General features: G+C 47.3%; 1 protein-coding gene across 4 annotated transcripts in view; it reads left to right on the forward strand.

Moving 5' to 3' along the window:
* Positions 1-19,035, forward strand: part of AGFG2 (ArfGAP with FG repeats 2) — a 27,623-nt gene continuing 8,588 nt past the window's right edge. For 2 of the 4 annotated variants that reach the window (XM_077996362.1, XM_015134464.3), the window contains exons 1-7: positions 1-343; positions 10,297-10,390; positions 11,344-11,459; positions 13,962-14,115; positions 14,704-14,869; positions 16,370-16,495; positions 17,338-17,370. In XM_077996362.1, coding sequence (XP_077852488.1) covers positions 123-343; positions 10,297-10,390; positions 11,344-11,459; positions 13,962-14,115; positions 14,704-14,869; positions 16,370-16,495; positions 17,338-17,370 — 910 coding nt within the window. In that variant the 5' untranslated portion in view covers positions 1-122. The remainder of the gene's footprint in view (positions 344-10,296; positions 10,391-11,343; positions 11,460-13,961; positions 14,116-14,703; positions 14,870-16,369; positions 16,496-17,337; positions 17,371-19,035) is intronic. The other 2 variants (XM_015134463.3, XM_015134465.3) reach the window with 1 other exon arrangement.

The raw sequence follows: 19,035 nt of genomic DNA on the forward strand, positions 1-19,035 counted from the left end.
GGACACCGCCCGCTCCCGAGCTTCTGTCAGGGGAGCTGGGCGTGCGGAGGCGGCTGAGGAGGCGGGAAGGCGGCAGTGGTTGAAGGGGTGATTGCTGACTAGCGGGGAGGGAGTGGGCAGCGATGGTGATGGCGGCGAAGAAGGGCCCGGGCCCGGGCGGCGGGGTCAGCGGGGGCAAGGCGGAGGCGGAGGCGGCCTCGGAGGTGTGGTGCCGTCGGGTGCGGGAGCTGGGTGGCTGCAGCCAGGCCGGGAATCGCCACTGCTTCGAGTGCGCCCAGCGCGGGGTCACCTACGTGGATATCACCGTGGGCAGCTTCGTGTGCACCACCTGCTCCGGCCTCCTGTGAGTGACCGGGAGGGAGTGGCCGAGGTCGGCGGGGGGGGACCCCGGGGACCCGAGGACGGGGTGGGGAGGCCGGGGCTCCGGGGCGCGAGAGAAAGAGGCCGAGGTGAGGGGCGGCGGGGAGGTCAGGGAACGCGCCGGCTGTTGGGACGGGGTCGTCTGCTGCAGCGGTGTCGTGGGGAGGGGAAAGGGCAGGGGAGAGGAAGCAAGGCCGGAGTCGCGCTGCAGAGAGAAGGGTGGGGGTGCAGAAGGACGCCCGGAGAGGGACCGAGAAAGTCCCCGAGGGAGGCGAGGCAAACTGTAAGTGGGGAGGGAGAAAGTGCGGAGGATGGAAGGGAACTCGGGGTGGGATGGGGTGTCGGGACTTAAAGGGCCAGAAAATGACATGCACCTTTAGAGGGAACTTCATGCAGGTGGAAAGCAAAAAGGAAAAAGGTGGGGAAAGCCGTCCTGGAGATGGACGAGCACCTTTCTTCCTTCGGGCTTGTGTCCCTGCTGGAGTGTGAGATGCGGAAGCCAGCTGAAACTTGGTTGAAATTCCTATGATTAGAGTACAGGATTTTAAAATAAAAAAAATTTTTTTAATAGGCGAATTAACCCAGATTGACAGCCTAGAGATAGTAGCTGGAAGGGAGCCATGGTTTAGAGTTCAGGTGTAGATACTAATCTTAGCAGGGCTTTGAAATGTTACCCAGAAGGTAAAACTCTTATGAAATCTAAGAGATGAGAGCCAATGGGTTACCCTGGTAGAGAGCTTAGCTTTTTCAAACGTTTGCACATCTAGGTGAGCCATCCTGAAGGTTAATCATTTACACCTTTAAGCTCCCTGTTGCCATGGCTGGATCCTGGTGGTAGCATCCAGGAAACTCTTTCTAGATTTTGGGGGGGCTTTGGTGCATCATCTGAGTGCTACACTTGGCATTGGTACTGTTCGGTCACGCCAGAGTGAATTTACAGCCACAGTTCTAGCCTAGTTTTCTGGCTATATAGTAAGTCCCCCTCCACCCCCCTCGGCACTCCTCCTACCCCCAAATTAAGATATTATTTGGTGGCCGGGCGCGGTGGCTCAAGCCTGTAATCCCAGCACTTTGGGAGGCCGAGACGGGCGGATCACGAGGTCAGGAGATCGAGACTATCCTGGCTAACACGGTGAAACCCCGTCTCTACTAAAAAATACAAAAAAACTAGCCGGGCGTGGTGGCGGGCGCCTGTAGTCCCAGCTACTCTGGAGGCTGAGGCAGGAGAATGGCGTAAACCCGGGAGGTGGAGCTTGCAGTGAGCCAAGATCAGGCCACTGCACTCCAGCCTGGGCGACAGAGCGAGATTCCGTGTCAAAAAAAAGAAAAAAAGAAAGATATTATTTGGTTAGATGCATGATTAACACCTGATATCAGGCCTGGATCTCTGTGTTTTTTTTTAATAAGTTTGTCAAGGGATTTATTTTGACAATTTTTTAGTCTTATTTTAAGACTGTTGTTTTTGTTTCGTTTTTTTAAAAATGCTTTCCGGCCGGGCGCTGTGGCTCACTCCTGTAATCCCAGAACTTTGGGAGGCCAAGGCAGGCAGATCATGAGGTCAAGAGATCGAGACCATCCTGGCCAACATGGTGAAACCCCATCTCTACTAAAAATACAAAAATTAGCTGGACGTGGTGGTGTGCACCTGTAGTCCCAGCTACTTGAGAGGCTGAGGCAGGAGAATCACTTGAACTCGGGAGGTGGAGGTTGCAGTGAGCCAAGATCATGCCACTGTACTTCAGCCTTGTTGACAGAGCAAGACACTGTCTCAAAAACAAACAAACAAAAAAACCATTCCCTATCTTGATACCTTTAGGAGCCAGGGAGCAAGAAGTATTGTTCTTGCAAGACAGATGGGAGAACAGAAGCAAAGAGAGGTTTTGTAACTTACCCAATGCCATATGGGGGTTGCTGTTTCCAACACTTGTTGTTTGATATTAGTGATGATCATGGCAGACCAGCAATGAGGATTTAGTTCTCCCAAGATGCAGTTTGGAATTATTTACTTCATTTTAACCTCCTTTGCTAAACCTCTCTGGGTTCTGATCAACCTCACTTGTGGGTTGTAAGGATGAATTCGACTTTGGTCTAAGTAAAAGCCATCGTGGCTCTTGGGATAATGATTGAGAACCCAAACAGTAATGTGTCATAAACTGAGATAGACTCAAATGAAGCAAGAGGATAGAGACTCGGAAGTGGGTGAAGAACTCTGGGGACAGATTGAGCAACGTTTAGGAATATGTATAGGGGTCGGGCTCGGTGGCTCACGCCTGTAATCCCAACACTTTAGGAGGCCAAGGTGAGCAGATCACCTGAGGTCAGGAGTTTTGAGACCAGCCTGGCCAGCATGGCGAAACCTCATCTCTACTAAAAATACAAAAATTAGCCAGGCATGGTGGCAGGCGCCTGTAATTCCAGGTACTCAGGAGGCTGAGGCAGGAGAATTGCTTGAACCCAAGAGGCGGAGGTTGCAGTGAGCCGAGATCGTGCCACTGTATTCTCCAGCCTGGGTGATGGAGCGAGACTCTGTCTCAAAAAAAAAAAAAAAAAAAAAAAAAGAGTATGTATAGGGTAAAGTAGAAAGAGAAAGAGCTGATTCCTGAAGATCCTGCTATGAAAAGGGAAATCTCATTAGTCTGAAGAGAACTAAAGAGACGCGGAAGGATGAAACTGATGGATAAAATTGAGTAAGTGGGAAGTGCTGACATTGTTATCATTATTTTGTAGATCTTTGTTAAAATGTCCCACAGATAACATTTCCCTTATAATATCCCTCAATCAGGACACAAAGAAAGGTAAGTATCTGGGACACATTAAAAACCTGGTTTCTTTTTTTTTTGAGATGGAGTCTCACTTGCTTAGGCCGGACTGCAATGGCGTGATCCCAGCTCACTGCAACCTCTGCCTCCCAGGTTTAAGCAATTGTCCTGCCTCAGCCTCCTGAGTAGCTGGGACTACAGGCATGCACCACCACATCTGGCTAATTTTTGTATTTTTAGTAGAGATGGGGTTTCACCATGTTGGCCAGGCTGGTCTCGAACTCCTGACTTCAAGTGATCCACCCGCCTCAGCCTCCCAAAGTGCTGGGATTACAGGTGTGAGCCACGGCACCCAGGCTGCTTAGCTTTTTGGTAAAGCATTATGAGACTAAATCAGGGAGTGATTATCACAGCGGTAGATTTAGAGAGCATATTTTGGTGTTTGGGAAATGAGAAGCTAGACCAACCCTTTGTTAGCAGGAAATGAGAGTGAAGTGAAAGATCAAGAGGCTAGGCCAGTAAATGTAGCTGAATTGAAGGCATGTTAAGAGTCTAAGAAGAGAAATTTCAGGAGAAACTCTGCAAGAAAGCTGAAGTTTCCCTATAATTAACATGACAAGGGCGAAGCATATAATCCTTGTAAAGGGGTCTTAACACAGTATTACCTGTGTCCCTTTGATGTGCTGTGGGAAGGAGTGGGAGCTGGCAGGTGGGCTGTAAGGCAGAATGTGAGGCAGGGGACGCTTATTTCTGGAGGCATGGTTCCATGGTGGCACGGAGACCAATTAGCATCTTAAATCCGCATGATTGATTACCTGTAGATTAGGGTTTATTGTTAGTGGGAAGTGAAAATTGTGGTCGGCTGACAGCCTGCACGTTCATTCATTCGGTCAGTCAACATGAACTTATTCAGTGCCTGTCAAGTGCCAGACACTGTTTTAGGTACTGGAGACAGAGTAGTGATAAAGTTCGCATTTTCACAGAGCTGACATCCTAGTGGAAGCCATGGACTATAAAGAAATCGTTCTGTATTGCTAAAGGCTGTGAAGTAAAATGAAGCTCTGTGGGTTAGAGTGATACCAAACTGAGGTTGATGCAAAGAGAATTATGATGATGATGATGATGATTATTATTAATAGTTGCCCAGGCTGGAGTGCAGTGGTGCAATCTCGGCTCATTGCAACCTCCACCTCCTGGGTTCAAGCGATTCTCCTGCCTCAGCCTCCCCAGGGAGCTGGGATTACAGGTGCCCGCCACCACGCCTGGCTAATTTTTTTATTTTTAGTAGAGAGAGGGTTTTACCATGTTGGCCAGGCTGGTCTCAAACTCCTGACCTCAGGTGATCCACCTGCCTTGGCCTCCCAAAGTGCTAGGATTACAGGCATGAACTACTGTGCCTGGCCTTGAGAAGAAATATTCTTTGTTAAAATGAAGAGGATATTGAGGGAAGAAACTGAAATACCACACTTAGCATCATAGCCAGAGAAAGGAGACAGCAGGATGACATTATTTTAAAGGCCAATTTTCTGTTCAGTGTGTTACAAATATGTCTCCTTCATAAGGGAATAGAGTCGTCTGGGGGCAGTGAGCAAACTTACTAGAATTCCCAGCTGGCTGGATTGGCCGATGTAGCAAAGTTGACGGTTCCTGCCAAAGTTGAATTTCCTAAGATCTGAAGAAAAACACATATTTTAATATTGGTGGGTGCGTATGACTCTGCCTGCATCCCTGCATGTATGAGCTCATTCTTGTTCTCTCTCTTTAATGAGAAATATTTTCTCAGCTGTAGCAAAAACCCACAGCGTTGGTGTGAGGGCTTGAGCGAGAGGCTGCTAGTTTCTGCTGTTCCTAAATTTACATACATACTGCCACAATTGTAGGTCCCACACCTGACCTAGTTTTATTCATTTGGTTTTCTTCCAGTACCTAATTTCCTTAACCTAGATGTGGATCTGTTTAATTTCCCCAACATACACATATGCTTGTTTGTTTAGTTACATTTCTAACTCTTGGAGGATGAATCTGTCATTTGAATCTTAAGACGTGGTAAAAATTGCTGCTAAAAAGCATCTATTTGCAAAGCAGTTCTTTAAATGTTCTTTCTTGTTCTGGTTTGCCTGAATGCTTCTGTGGAACCACTGTTCCTCAGAAAGAAAATGGATGTTGAAGCCTGAGATCTCATTGACATAAGGATGGACACTAACTTTGACACCCAATTTTTTCAGCAAAGTATGACATGTTTCCTTGATGTAGCTGTTTGGGTCCATCTTCAATCCATCGTTCTTCAGGCATTGATAATAGATACTTATCTCTTCTACTTCTACCCAACTTTACTGTGATCACAGGAGTCAGAATTAAGGTGGGCAGAGCTCTGGGCTGGGTGTCAAGAATGCACTTGACAGCTCTTTATTTGTGACAAGTTCCTGCCCTCCTTGTCCCTTACTTTCCCTGTCTGACTTGCTGATGGTTCTTAGTTGAAGCATTTTAATCTCCATAGGAGGAAAGGTATAATACATTGTTCAATAATTCAGTACTTTTCCATCTGTCTGAATTGGAGAGGTACACATGTACCTTGCCCCTGTTTTAGTCCCATCCCTCCATCCCCTCCTCTGTCGTCTTTCATGTTGACCTCTGTTGGGCAGAGGTGGACAGAGTCTCACTAAATTACAGATTTAGGTGCTGTTTCATAAGGGGCGCATGAACCACTTGAAAAGCCCCTAAGGAAGTAATAAATTACTAAAGGGATGAGAAGAAGCTCGACGGGGGGGTGGTGAGAGAGGTGAGGGCGGAGGGAGAAATGTAAAAAGGATTGAGGTTGAGCCTAAAGGGAAGGGCGGCTGGATGCTATCAGGAGTCTATCTGACTCTAATCAACAGGACAGCTGCTTATCATTGCTGCTGAGGAGGAACAAAGGAAATGGATTGAAGCAGAATTTAGATCAGGAGGAGGTTGCCTAAAATTAGTGAAATTGACCCTGGAGCAGGGTAATAGGAGAGCCTTCCTCTTAGGCACTATTGAAAGTTCCTAACAGGGACTCTTCATAGCGATGTTTGCATCCAAGATAAGAGCTAAACTGGTTTAGTTGTACCCTGTTCAGAAGCAGAGGAGTGAAATCCCAGAGCAGAGAAACACGATCTGGGGCATATGAATCTGAACACAAATGTTCAAAGGCAAGGATTTCCCAAGTCCAAATTTGGCACAAATGAAAAAGAACTTGGGTGCTGGGTGGAACTGGTTTTTTTCCATTGTTGACCTGGCAGAACTTTCTTATCTGAGCAGCTGAGCAGGTTTGATGCTTTTATGAAGCAAGATAGAAGCAAAAATATGGGCCAGCATGAGGGTGATGATCACAGAAAAACAAAAGGTGTGGTATTTGTGGAAATAGTACTATGCTTAATGGAATCAGAGGGGAGACGGGAGGGAGGGAAAGAGAGGACCGGGCAGACGTTAGCTGCTACACATACAAGTGGCTTCAGCTGCCAAATAATTCAGACTACTTCAAATGCCCTTTAGGTGCCCTGTGAAAAAGAAACTGAAGTGGATAAAGACAACCTGACTGACTGGAGTCTTGAGTCCTAGTAATAATGTACTTTCAATTGGAAAAACTTACTCTATTCTGGGAAAATAAATTGATCTTTGTTCCTCCCCAGCACTTCCTGGTTAGAAATACCAGAATGAATTTGCTGTGATTTCTTCTTTTGGGAGGAACCTGAGAGTTATGTTGGGGAACTGGGTGCAAGTAGGAGAGCTGGGCCTGTTTAATTCCAGGCCAGTGACTCACATCTGGTCCGCTGCATGACCCTGGTATATACCCAGTGAAATGCAGCATACCTAGGCCACATGATTTTAGCTACCAGGAGGAAGGGGGCTCTTGTTTCTAAATTGCTTCTTTTGGCCAGCAGTGGCCTCTCTCTGATTCAGAAAGAAAAACTCTGACTCATAGGCCATGTAACTAGGCCCCCTTCCTAGGCTGCAGTGTTGCCTTGTAGAGAATTCTCCCTGCCCCCAGACTGTGGCTCTGGTTGTACAAAATCCAGTCTACAGACATCAAGGTCAGAGCAATGCTTTTTGTACTGTGCTATGGAAACATCCTGTTCCATCAGATTCATTTGGCCCAAAGCACCTAAATCGTTTCTTATTTTCTCTGCCTTCCCATCATCCTATCACATCCGTCCGGCCCCCCCACCCCCACCGCCCCCACCAAAAATAAACTCTTTTAGTCCAGGCTCAACCATAAGTTCTGTTCTAAGCATCCCATCTTGATTGATGCCTGGGTTGAGTCCCGCCTCCTTCCCCTAACAAGGAAGCACACCTCCCTGTTTACAGTTCGCTGACAGTTCCTGGTTATCCATTCAGGAAATGTCAATGACCTTTTTGTGATAGGCTTAGAATCTGTTTTTCTAGTGTAAACATAATACGTTTTACCTTCCCCATGACCGTTTCTCTTCCTTCCGCAACTGCTGCACCCTGGAGTCATGTTCTCCCTGATACTTCAGTGCCTGACTGAATAGAACCCTACTGCAGTGAGAAGTACTTTTTTTGTCCAGGCTTCCTGGGTTCTTCTTGTGAGCTCCTGTTGATAAGATAATTTGGTCCTATAATTTTTGTATCCCCCACAGTGCCTCCTATAATGCCTTGTGTTTTGGCAAAGTAAATTTTGTTTGTAGGAGGTGAAGGAGAAGACCTTTGAGATCACAGGGACAGTGAGGTCTGGCTAGACTTCAGAAAGCCCTGACATTCTGAAGGGGAAGGGCCTATTGGTTAAGGTGAGAAAGGGTATAAAAGCAGGCTGGCTAGAATTAAAAGCAAAACCAAACCAAGCCATTAGCAAGAGAGGCCTTAGGAGAGAGAACCGACTATCTCTGAAATGTGATCGACTGTCTCTGAAATGTGATCAGAAGACAGTCTTCAGGGCAGATCGAGCTTAAGAGCTATTGTTTGACATGTAGTAACAAAGCCTTGCTTTTGTTTTTCCCTGAGCTTATCTTTCCTTGGGGGCATCAGTCCTCTTTGATATTGCTTGTCTTTTATAAGAGCATTTTTGATACCCTTTATACCTAAAGGTCTAGCAGCAGAATTGCTGCAAACAGCGTCAACTGGAGCCTCCAGTGTCCTGTCCTTTGTTAAAATCCCATAATGAGTAATTTATCATCCACAGGGTGGCCGCCCTTTACTGTTCACTCTGTACTGAGTCCGCCCACTCCCTGCCCCCCACCCCCGGCCCCCGCCCCGCTTTTGCTTACATGCTCACTGCCATTCTCCCAGACTTGGCAGGAACACTTGGATTCTATGTGTGCACCTGTTAGTGTGAATGTATGTTTTCCCTACCTTCTTTGTGAATTTTCAGGATTTTCATCTGTTAAGTATTTTTGTCTCTTTTTCCCCCTTTGCTCTTCCTGAGGACGTCGTCAGCCAGGACCCTATTCTAGATTTTTATTTGAACAACTCCATTTGGCCATTTTTTTTTCCATGAGAGTAAAAGTCTGAAGAGGCCTCATCTGCTGAGACTGCTTGCCTCCTGGTCCCAGGGTCTAGCTTGTCTTGGTTTGGGCAGTTTTGTTTTAATCCAATGAGGGTAGTAGACCTAGACCAGAATACAACTTAAGGTGCAAGGACAGGAGAACCTATGAAGGCCTGCCTGGCTTGGCCCCAAGTTTCCTCTATTAGAACACTCCTGAGACCAGTTGAGTGGGGACAAGGAAGCTTTCTCTTCTCTTATAATCTCCACAGGGTTCCTGGAGGCAGAACTGGATTCCCAGGGAGTTAGCAGAACATACAGAGGAGGCACAAAAGCATTGCCACAGGATACATATTCCTCGCCCATGCCAGCCTCATAGCTCATGGTTGAACTTGACTTCTTCTTGCTTTACTGAGAGTTATAGAAATAAGAAAGTCAAATATTTCTTTTCCTAGAGATGGCTTCCTGAAAGAGAGGGACCCTCTCCATCCCACCACCACTCCACCCTTCTGTGTAGACTCAAGGAGGGCCAGCCGGGCTAGAGACTTTTTTGTCACCAAATCCTGTCTTTGTTAGTGTTATCAAGAATAGTCCTGGGCCTTCATTTTTGCCTTCCCTCATGCTTGAGGGATTTGTGTTTTTGTGGGCCCTGGTACCTTGGGGATGGGCTGCAGGTCTAAAGCAATGATGAAGTAGGAAATGGGAAGTGGTCACGCGTCCGAGTTCCCAGAAGTACCCCCTCGACCTACAAGCTGAACACTGAAACTACTGGGATCTGAGCCAGGCTAGAGGAGGCTTCTGGATGGGTGGGCTCTGCCTTTCCTCTCCGGAATGACTGGGATCACAGGGTGTTCCTGACTCTCTCTTCCCTGTCTCTTTAGAGACTTCTTTTTTTTTTTTTTGTGGTGGGAGCGGGGCGGAGGGACAGAGTCTTGCTCTGTTGCCCAGGCTGGAGTGCAGTGGCGTGATTTCGGCTCACTGCAGCCTCTGCCTCCCAGGTTCAAGATATTCTCATGCCTCAGCCTCCTGAGTAGCTGGGATTACAGGCATGCACTACCACGCCCGGCTAATTTTTGTATTTTTAGTAGAGATGGGGTTTCACCATGTTGGCCAGACTGGTGTTGAACTCCTGGCCTCAAGTGAGCTGCCTGCCTCAGCCTTCTAAAGTGCTGGGATTAAAGAGGCTGTACCTGGCCTCTCTTTGGAGACTTCTAATATCTCCAAAATATTTCAAATATTTCCCTTCCATCCTGGAATTAGGAAGTAGCTTCAGATGGGGGGGTTCTGGCCGGATGTGGTGGCTCAAGCCTGTAATCCCCAGCACTTTGGGAGGCCGAGATGGGTAGATCACGAGGTCAGGAGATCGAGACCATCCTGGCTAACACGGTGAAACCCTGTCTCTACTAAAAAATACAAAAAAACTAGCCGGGCAAGGTGGCGGGCACCTGTAGTCCCAGCTACTCGGGAGGCTGAGGCAGGAGAATGGCGTAAACCCGGGAGGCAGAGCTTGCAGTGAGCTGAGATCCGGCCACTGCACCCCAGCCTGGGTGACAGAGTAAGACTCTGTCTCAAAAAAAAAAAAAAAAATGGATGGGGGGGTTCTATCTGAGCTTAGTTTATATGCTATTGTTTCACCTTTTCTGCCTCCTCCCCCTCCCATGAACAGCCTGCCGTGCTAACTGCATTATACTTCTCTTTCTTCCTGTTTCTCTCCCGCAGGAGAGGGCTGAATCCCCCTCATCGTGTCAAGTCAATCTCCATGACAACTTTCACTGAGCCTGAAGTGGTATTCCTGCAATCCCGTGGAAATGAGGTGAGCTGCCACCGATGGAGTGGTGAGAAGGTCGCCCTATCTGCAGGTGGGGCTTTGTCTCAAGATTGTAGGGAAACCTTATGGTTTCAGTTTTGGTTGAGTTTCTCTGAATTTTTTCATATGTATGATTTCTTTCCTTAGGTATATTTGTATATTTACAGAATCTTTATTCTGTTATACAAATCGTGGTTTGTCTAAGCTCCTTTTTCAGGAGTCAGGGGAAGCAGCAATATCTTTGTAGGATGTGGCACCTGAGCAATGGAGGGGTAGAATGATCAGAGCTCCAGAGCATGAGCATTCAGAGTTGACTGGGCCAGCCTCTCTGAGGAAGCTCTCCTGGAGCCAGCTCTGCTGCCTTAAGCCTTGACCACCTGGGTTTAAGTGCATATCTTTTACTTGAAAGTGACTTGTAAACCCCTTCCCTAGCTAAATCTGACAATCAGAAGTTGCTATCTTTGGCGTTAGCAGTACCCCTAGCTTATGGGTGATTGGTTTACTTAGAGGGTGTCCTCAAGGGCCTCTGGAGGTGTCCTGGAAGCCAGAGCTCTGAAAATTGTCCCAGACCCTACCCTTATCGAAATTTAATTCTCCATAATTCTTATGGCCCTCTATTTTCCTTTTTCAATACATGTCACAAAATGTGATTATAACTTTAGTTTTATTTATCTAAGACATGACCGCCCCATTGGATTATAAACTCTGCAAGGACAGGAATCATATCTGGTTTGTAGATAGACTCAGATCCTAGCACTGTATTTTTATTTATAATACAGGAGGCAGGAGAATTGCTTAAACCCCGGAGGTGGAGGTTGCAGTGAGCCGAGATCGTGCCACTGCACTCCAGCCTGGCGACAGAGTGAGAATCCATCTCAAAAAAAAAAAAAAAAAGGAAGTGGTATCTTTTATATTTCCTGCTTTCTGCTCCCACTCCTCTGACACCTTCATTCTTTTAGGTTTGCCGGAAGATTTGGCTGGGTCTATTTGATGCTCGGACATCTTTAGTACCAGATTCCAGGGATCCTCAGAAAGTGAAGGAGTTTCTCCAGGAAAAATATGAGAAGAAGAGATGGTAAGGAGTAGGAAAGAGGTTGCTATGGAAACGTGTTCAAGACATTCTGCATCTGACAGTCCAGTTTCTAGAGTTGAATTTGACCTTCTCACAAAGGCTAGACTTGGGTTGAGTCTGTTCCACTCCCATTCAGTTATAGGTAAAAAAAATCTACATGAAAGGACAACTTGTTCTCAGTCACTAACCCTGCAGATTTTATGTCCTCTCTTTTGGAGAGATAATAGACTGATTAGAGTCGGGAGGTAGGCCTGTGGGTGTTCATTTTTATAGCTCAGCTGATCTTGTATATGGAGAGAGATGGCAGGAAGCACACAGCCTATAGTTTTATTCCTTTAACCCATCATTTCATGATTTTTTTTTTTTTTTTTTTTTTGTGAGACCAGGTCTCACTCTGTTGCCCAGGTTAGAGTGCAGTGCCACAGTCACAGCTTACTGCAGCCTCAGCTTCTTGGGGCTCAGGTGATCCTCCTACCTCATCCTCCCCAGTAACTGGTACTACAGGTGTGTGCCACCATGCCTGGCTAATTTTTATATTTTTTGTAGAAATGGGGTTTCACCATGTTGCCCAGGCTAGTCTCAAACTCCTGGGCTCAAGTGATCTGCCCGCCTTGGCCTCCCAAAGTGCTGGGATTACAGGCGTGAGCCACCACGCCCAGCCTTGTTTCATGATTTATATGTACAGCCAGCCCTCTGTATCTGTAGATTCTGCATCCATGGATCCAATCAACCTCACATCAAAAATATTTGGGAAAACAGGCCATGCACGGTGGCTCACTCCTGTAATCCCAGCAATTTGGGAGGCTGAGTTGAGCAGACCACTTGAGGTCAGGAGTTCGAGACCAGCCTGGCCAACATGGTGAAACCCCGTCCCTACTAAAAATAAAAAAAAAAAACTAGCTGAGTGTGGTGGTGGACACCTGTAATCCCAGCTACTCTCGAGGCTGAGGCAGGAAAATCGCTTGAACCCAGGAGGCGGAGGTTGCAGTGAGCTGAGATTGTGCCATTGCACCCCACCCTGGGCAAAGAGAGAGACTCTGTCTCAAAAAAAATAAATAAATAAAAAAAGGCCAGGGGCTGGGGGGAACACAAAAAATAACAATACAACAATAAAAAATAATACAAATAAGGCCAGGCACGGTGGCTCATGCCTGTAATCCCAGCACTTTGGGAGGCCGAGGCGGGTATATCACAGGGTCAGGAGTTCAAGACTAGCCTGGCCAACATGGTGAAACCCCGTCTGTACTAAAAATACAAAAAATTAGCTAGGCGCGGTGGTGGCCACCTGTAATCCCAGCTACTCGGGAGGCTGAGGCAGAGAACTGCTTGAACCCGGGAGGTGGAGGTTGCAGTGAGCTAAGATCGTTCCACTGTACTCCAGCCTGGGCGACAGAGTGAGACTCTGTCTCAAAAATAATAATAATAATAATACAAATAAAAAAGCAATACAATATAGCAACTATTTGCATGTCATTTACATTGTAAATGATTTAAAGTATATTAGAGTAGGTACATGTTTGATATGCAAATACTTCACCATTTTATATAAGAGACTTGAGCATCCTATCCTCTGATTATGGAATTGTCGGGGGATCGTGGAACCAGTTCCCTGGGAATACCATGGGACAACTATATTTTGTCTTTCTGATGAAGGAAACAGCATCTCCATTCTCCCTTACCTTTCCTCTCCCCTGGTATCACTTCTTGTGGGATCTCCGGGGTGTGTACATGTTGGGAGGTAACTGTGAGGTAGAGAAGAGAATGCAGAGAACAAAGAGATTGATGTGGATAAGACCACACTGTGGAGTCCCTCCTAGGGATGTCCTCAGGATTAAGGTGACACTTACCGAGTAGGGGCCACCTACACTGTAGTGGAAGGGAATTGTCTCGGCAGTAGCAGGAGCTGGCAGGATAGAAGTGTGGATTGTCAGCACCTAGAGGATGAGGTGGCAGGCAGCTTTTCTGTGGAACTGAGAAGAAGGAGTCTGAAGAAACACCCAGGAAATAAAAGAGGGGGACCTTTGCCAGGTGCGGTCGCTCACCCTGTAATTCCAGAACTTTGGAGACTAAGGCAGGAGGATCACTTGAGGCCAAGAGGTTGAGACCAGCCTGGGCAACATAGCGAGACCTCGTCTCTACAAATAATTAAAAAATTAGCCAGGCATGGTAGCGTGTACTTGTGGTCCCAGCTACTTGGGAGGCTGAGGCAGGAGGATCACTTGAGCCTGGGTGGTTAAGGCTACGATGAGCCAACATTGCCCCACTGCACTCCAGCCTGGGTGACAGAGCGAGACCCTGTCTCAAAAAAACCAAAAGATGTTCAAGGGGATGCTCAAGATAGGCAGAACTTTGCTAAGTTGCTTGGTTGCCTTCATAAAAGGGAATTAGTAGAGAAAAATGAGCATAGATTTTGACTCCTGTAACCTGTGTCTTCCCAAACACCTAAGCTGAGCATGGTCCAAAGTTTTATCCCTCTCTTTACAGCCTAACTATTCTTTCTCAAAGGTATGTCCCCCCAGACCAAGTCAAGGGGCCCGCTTATACCAAAGGCAGTGCCTCCACCCCTGTGCAGGGCTCCATCCCAGAAGGAAAGCCCCTTCGGACACTTCTGGGTGATCCTGCACCGTCTCTCTCAGTTGCTGCCTCCACCTCGAGCCAGGTAACTCTCAGATCTGCTCGTCATGTTTCTGTTGAGATTTGGGAGACAGGAGTGTCAGTTTCCTGAATCAGATTCCCCGGACTTAGCAGACAACAATGCAGGAGCTATGAGTTGGTTCTCGGTCCTGCTGTTAACCCGTATCTTGTATTTGTCACTTCTGGACCTCCTATCTTTTGGAAGTCAGAACCCAACAGGAAGTGGTATTTAGGGAAGTCACAATATCAGCTCCAAACCTGAGCATTCCATCAAAGAAACACAGAAGGGGCTGGGATATGGTGTCCAATACCTGGGAAAGTTGAGGAGTAACAGCCTTGGGGGCAGTGTTGGGCAACATTCCTGTATATCTCAGGGTTACCTTGGCTCATGTGCTGTAAAATGTGTGGTTCTTGGAGCAGGTGTACTGAGAAGATGATGATATGAGCTGTAAGAGGGGCCAAGGCAGCTGCTGCCCAGGAAACTTAGGTTGAGGGCAGTTACTCACTGTCTTCTTTCTCCACCTGCCTATCTGAGGGCAACTTGGGGAGCCAGAGGAGGGCCTGAGGCATGTCTGGGATTCTAAGGGCTGTATGCAATTCCTTCTCCTCCAAGCCCGTCAGTCAGTCTCACGCTCGGACATCCCAGGCCCGGAGCACTCAGCCACCTCCCCACTCCTCTGTCAAAAAAGCCAGTACTGACCTGCTGGCTGATATTGGTGGAGACCCCTTTGCTGCACCCCAGACGGCACCAGCTTTTGCTGCATTCCCTGCCTTTGGGGGTAAGTGAGTTTTGGTATGGGACCCTCCCTACAGCATATATACTTACAACATGAGAGATACAGTCCCTGGAGGTGACCGTGGCTCTAGATCTTCTTATGCAAACAAATGTGAAGGTCACTCTGAAGCAGCAAGGCTGGGAGGATTGGGGTCAAATAAGTACAGCCAGGATTATGTTTGGGAGTTTGATCCTAAAGCATTACAGTTGAGGGCTCCTAGCACTTCCTTTTAGAACACTGGAAATAGCCTTTTTTACTGTTTTCTCTCTCTCTTACAATGGTAGGACGGGGATTATCATGTGTTCCATTTCACCAAAGATTATTCTTCCCCCAAATCAGCAATAGCCAGTAGAGGGTTGAGTAGCGTAGAATCTGTTTTCCTTTTTTAAAAATTTTCAAGCCGGACACAGTGGCTCACACCTGTAATCCTAGCATTTGAGAGGCCGAGGCAGGCGGATCACCTGAGGTCAGGAGTTCAAGACCAGCCAGGCCAACATGGTGAAACCCCATCTCTACTAAAAAAATACAAAAAACCAGCCGGGCGTGGTGGCGGGTGCCTGTAGTCCCAGCTACTCGGAGGCTGAGGCAGGAGAATGGCGTAAACCCGGGAGGCGGAGCTTGCAGTGAGCCGAGATCGCGCCACTGCACTCCAGTCTGGGTGACACAGCGAGACTCCGTCTCAAAAAAAAGAAAAAAGAAAAAATTAGCCAAGTGTGGTGGCACGTGCCTGTGGTCCCAGCTACTCGGGAGGCTGAGGCAGGAGAATTGTTTGAACCTGGAGGCGGAGGTTGCAGTGAGCTGCAATCGCGCCACTGCACTTCAGCCTGGGTGACAGAGTGAGACTCCGTCTCAAAAAAAAAAAAAAAAAAATTCAAGCTCCTTCCTCCATGAAAAAAAATTTTCATGCCCCAAACTAGGCCCTGACAAAAATGTTAATGCCTCATGGAGTAAGGATAGAAGAGGGCAGGGAGTGAACCTGGAGGCCCTGGGTGCCCCTGTCCCCCTGTGTGGGTCTGGCTCTTGGCCCCAGGCCCCACCCATTTCCCTCTGAAGAGGACCCTGTGGAAAGGCAGATGTCCTATAAGAGTGGCCTTTGGCCTTTAGAATTAGTAGATATATTACATAGATAGGTATATACATTTTCTTTTCTTTTTCTGTTTTTGTTTTGTTTTTGTTTTTGTTTTGAGTCAGAGTCTCATTCTGTCACCCAGGCTAGAGTAGAGTGGCACAATCTCGGCTCACTGCAACCTCCACCTCCCAGGTTTAAGCAATTCTCATGCCTCAGCCTCCCAGGTAGCTGGGATTACAGGCACGTACCACCACGGCCAGCTAATTTTTATATTTTTAGTAGAGAGAGGGTTTTACCATGTTGGCCAGGCTGGTCTTGAACGTCTGACCTCAACTGATCTGCCCGCCTCGGCCTCCCAAAGTGCTGGGATTACAGGCGTGAGCTACCACACCCGACAATTTTCTGTATAACCTTTATGTTTCTTCCACCTACAGGTCAGACACCTTCCCACGGGGGCTTTGCCAACTTTGATGCCTTCAGCAGTGGCCCCAGCCCTTCTGTGTTTGGAAGCCTCCCTCCAGCTGGTCAAGCCCCGTTCCAGGCCCAGCCAACTCCTGCGGGTAAACTCTGCCCCACTGGCTTCCTTTCTCTTCCAACCGTGTCCATTTGTTCATGTCCATAAATCAGCCTTCATTCATATCCTCACTATCCTAAAGAGCAAAGCAGCAAAGCACAAAGAGAAGCAGCTCCAGGAGAGGATGAGTGTGTCTGACACATTCTTGTCAGGGAGAGGGGGCTCTACTGTTCTGCTTTTTCATGAAAGGAAAAATGACTAAGATTGCAGCAGGAGCTGTGTGGGTTATACACTAGGAAACTTTTCACTAGGAAGTATGGAAGACCTGAGTCCTAAACGGATGTGACCTTTTTCTCTAAGGTGCTCTTGTCTGCATGGTACACTGTCCCAAAGGGTCAAGGGTCAAGGTAGTCTCCAGAAGTCCTCATCCATCCCACTAAGACCAAAGGCCTGTAAACTCTACGTTGCTGCCAGCCACAATGGCTCATGCCTGTAATCCTAATACTCTGGGAGGCTGAGGTGGGAGGATCACTTGAACCCAGGAGTGTGAGGCTGCAGTGAGTGATTACTGTGCCACTGCACTACAGCCTGGGTGACAGAGTGAGACCCTGTCTCAAAACAAATAAACATACAAAACCAAAAAACTATGCTATTTAGCCATTGCAAGAGACTCTTCAGGCCTTCTTAAAGCATTCTGCTCCTTCCTAAGCTCTAGATGTCGAGTCTTCATAGCCTTTGGGTGCCTTCTGCCTTTGGACATCCTGGACAATGGGAGGGCAGCTGCAGTGCTCGCTGTCAGGCCCAGATGTCTGGGGAAAAGCCAGTGACATACACTCTTTCTTTTTCCCTTCCTCTACCCATCCTTCTCTTCCCCACCCTCACTGCCAGCCAGTCGGATGCTAACTGAAAGTTACAGCTTTGGTAAGTTATTCTCCCCACCCCAGAGCCTACCCAAGCACCTCTGATCATAGAGTTTTGAGGGCTGGAAAGAACCCTTAAAATTTGGTCATTTGACAGATAAGGCAATTAAGCAATTTCCCTAGTCGTGCAGGCCAAGAGTGACCAAGCTGAGACCAGAGCCCAGACTTCTTGACTCATGCTCTGCCCACAGCCTTCTCACTGTGCCACTGTGAGCTGATTAGCTGCTTTTGTTTCTATTTTATCATTTTGGAGGGCGACAAGAAGAAACATATATTGATAAAAGTTGGCTGGGTATGGTGGTTCACACCTGTGATCCCAGCACTTTGGGAGGTCCAGGTGGGCAGATCACCTGAGGTCAGGAGTTTGAGATCAGCCTGGCCAACATGGTGAAACACCATCTCTACTCAAAATACAAAAATTAGCTGGGCGTGGTGGCAGGCACCTGGAATCCCAGCTACTCGGGGGACTAAGGCAGGAGAATCACTTGAACCTGGGAGGCAGAGGCTGCGGCAAGCCGAGATCGTGCCACTGCACTCCAGCCCGAGTGGCAGAGTAAGACTCTGTCTCAAAAAAAAAAAAAAAAAGTTCACAAAGAGGTTCTCAAAACCATGTACTTAAAATAACTGACCTCATACCGGTGAGATTCACGAAGCAAAAACTATTAGACACAATCAGAATTTAATAAGCCAAAGGAGTAGGAGACTATAATTTGTATTTTGGTAGACTATAATTTGTGCAGTGCTTTCCCACATGACTAGCAGACAAGTAAGAAAGAAACTAGGAAACAAAATCTCCATAAATTCTAACAAAGATAAATCACATAGGTCACATTCTAGTTTTTGTTGTTGTTTTTTGTTTTTTTGTTTGTGTGTTGTTTGAGACAGAGTCTTACTCTGTCGCCCAGGCTAGAGTGCAATGGTGCAATCTCATTCAAGCGATTCTCCTGCCTCAGCCTCCTGAGTAGCAGGATTACAGGCACATGCCACCGTGCCCGGCTAATTTTTGTATTTTTAGTAGAGATGGAGTTTCATTCACCATGTTGGCCAGGCCAGTCTCAATCTCCTGACCTCAAGTGATCCGCCTGCCTTGGCATTCCAAAATTCTGTGATTACAGGCATGGGCCACCATGCCTGGCCATAGGTCACATTCTGTATGATAAAAGATGACATAAACAAAGCTTAAAGGCATGAAACAGGGCCGGGCGCGGTGGCTCAAGCCTGTAATCCCAGCACTTTGGGAGGCCGAGACGGGTGGATCACAAGGTCAGGAGATCGAGACCATCCTGGCTAACACAGTGAAACCCCGTCTCTACTAAAAAATACAAAAAACTAGCCGGGTGAGCTGGCGGGCGCCTGTGGTCCCAGCTACTCGGGAGGCTGAGGCAGGAGAATGGCATGAACCCGGGAGGCGGAGCTTGCAGTGAGCTGAGATCAGGCCACTGCACTCCAGCCTGGGCGACAGAGCGAGACTCCGTCTCAAAAAAAAAAAAAAAAAAAAAAAAAGGCATGAAACAGATGGAGAGACGATACAACATAGAAAAACAGATGGAAGTTAGTATCTATAAAGTATTTTTTAAATTCCTGCAAATATTAAAATAGAATAATGGACAAGAGATACAAGCAGGTAACACTCAGAAAAAAAATATGAAAATAGGCCAGGCGTGGT

This window comes from Macaca mulatta, chromosome 3 (genome assembly GCF_049350105.2).
Source record: "Macaca mulatta isolate MMU2019108-1 chromosome 3, T2T-MMU8v2.0, whole genome shotgun sequence".
NCBI lineage: Eukaryota > Metazoa > Chordata > Mammalia > Primates > Cercopithecidae > Macaca > Macaca mulatta.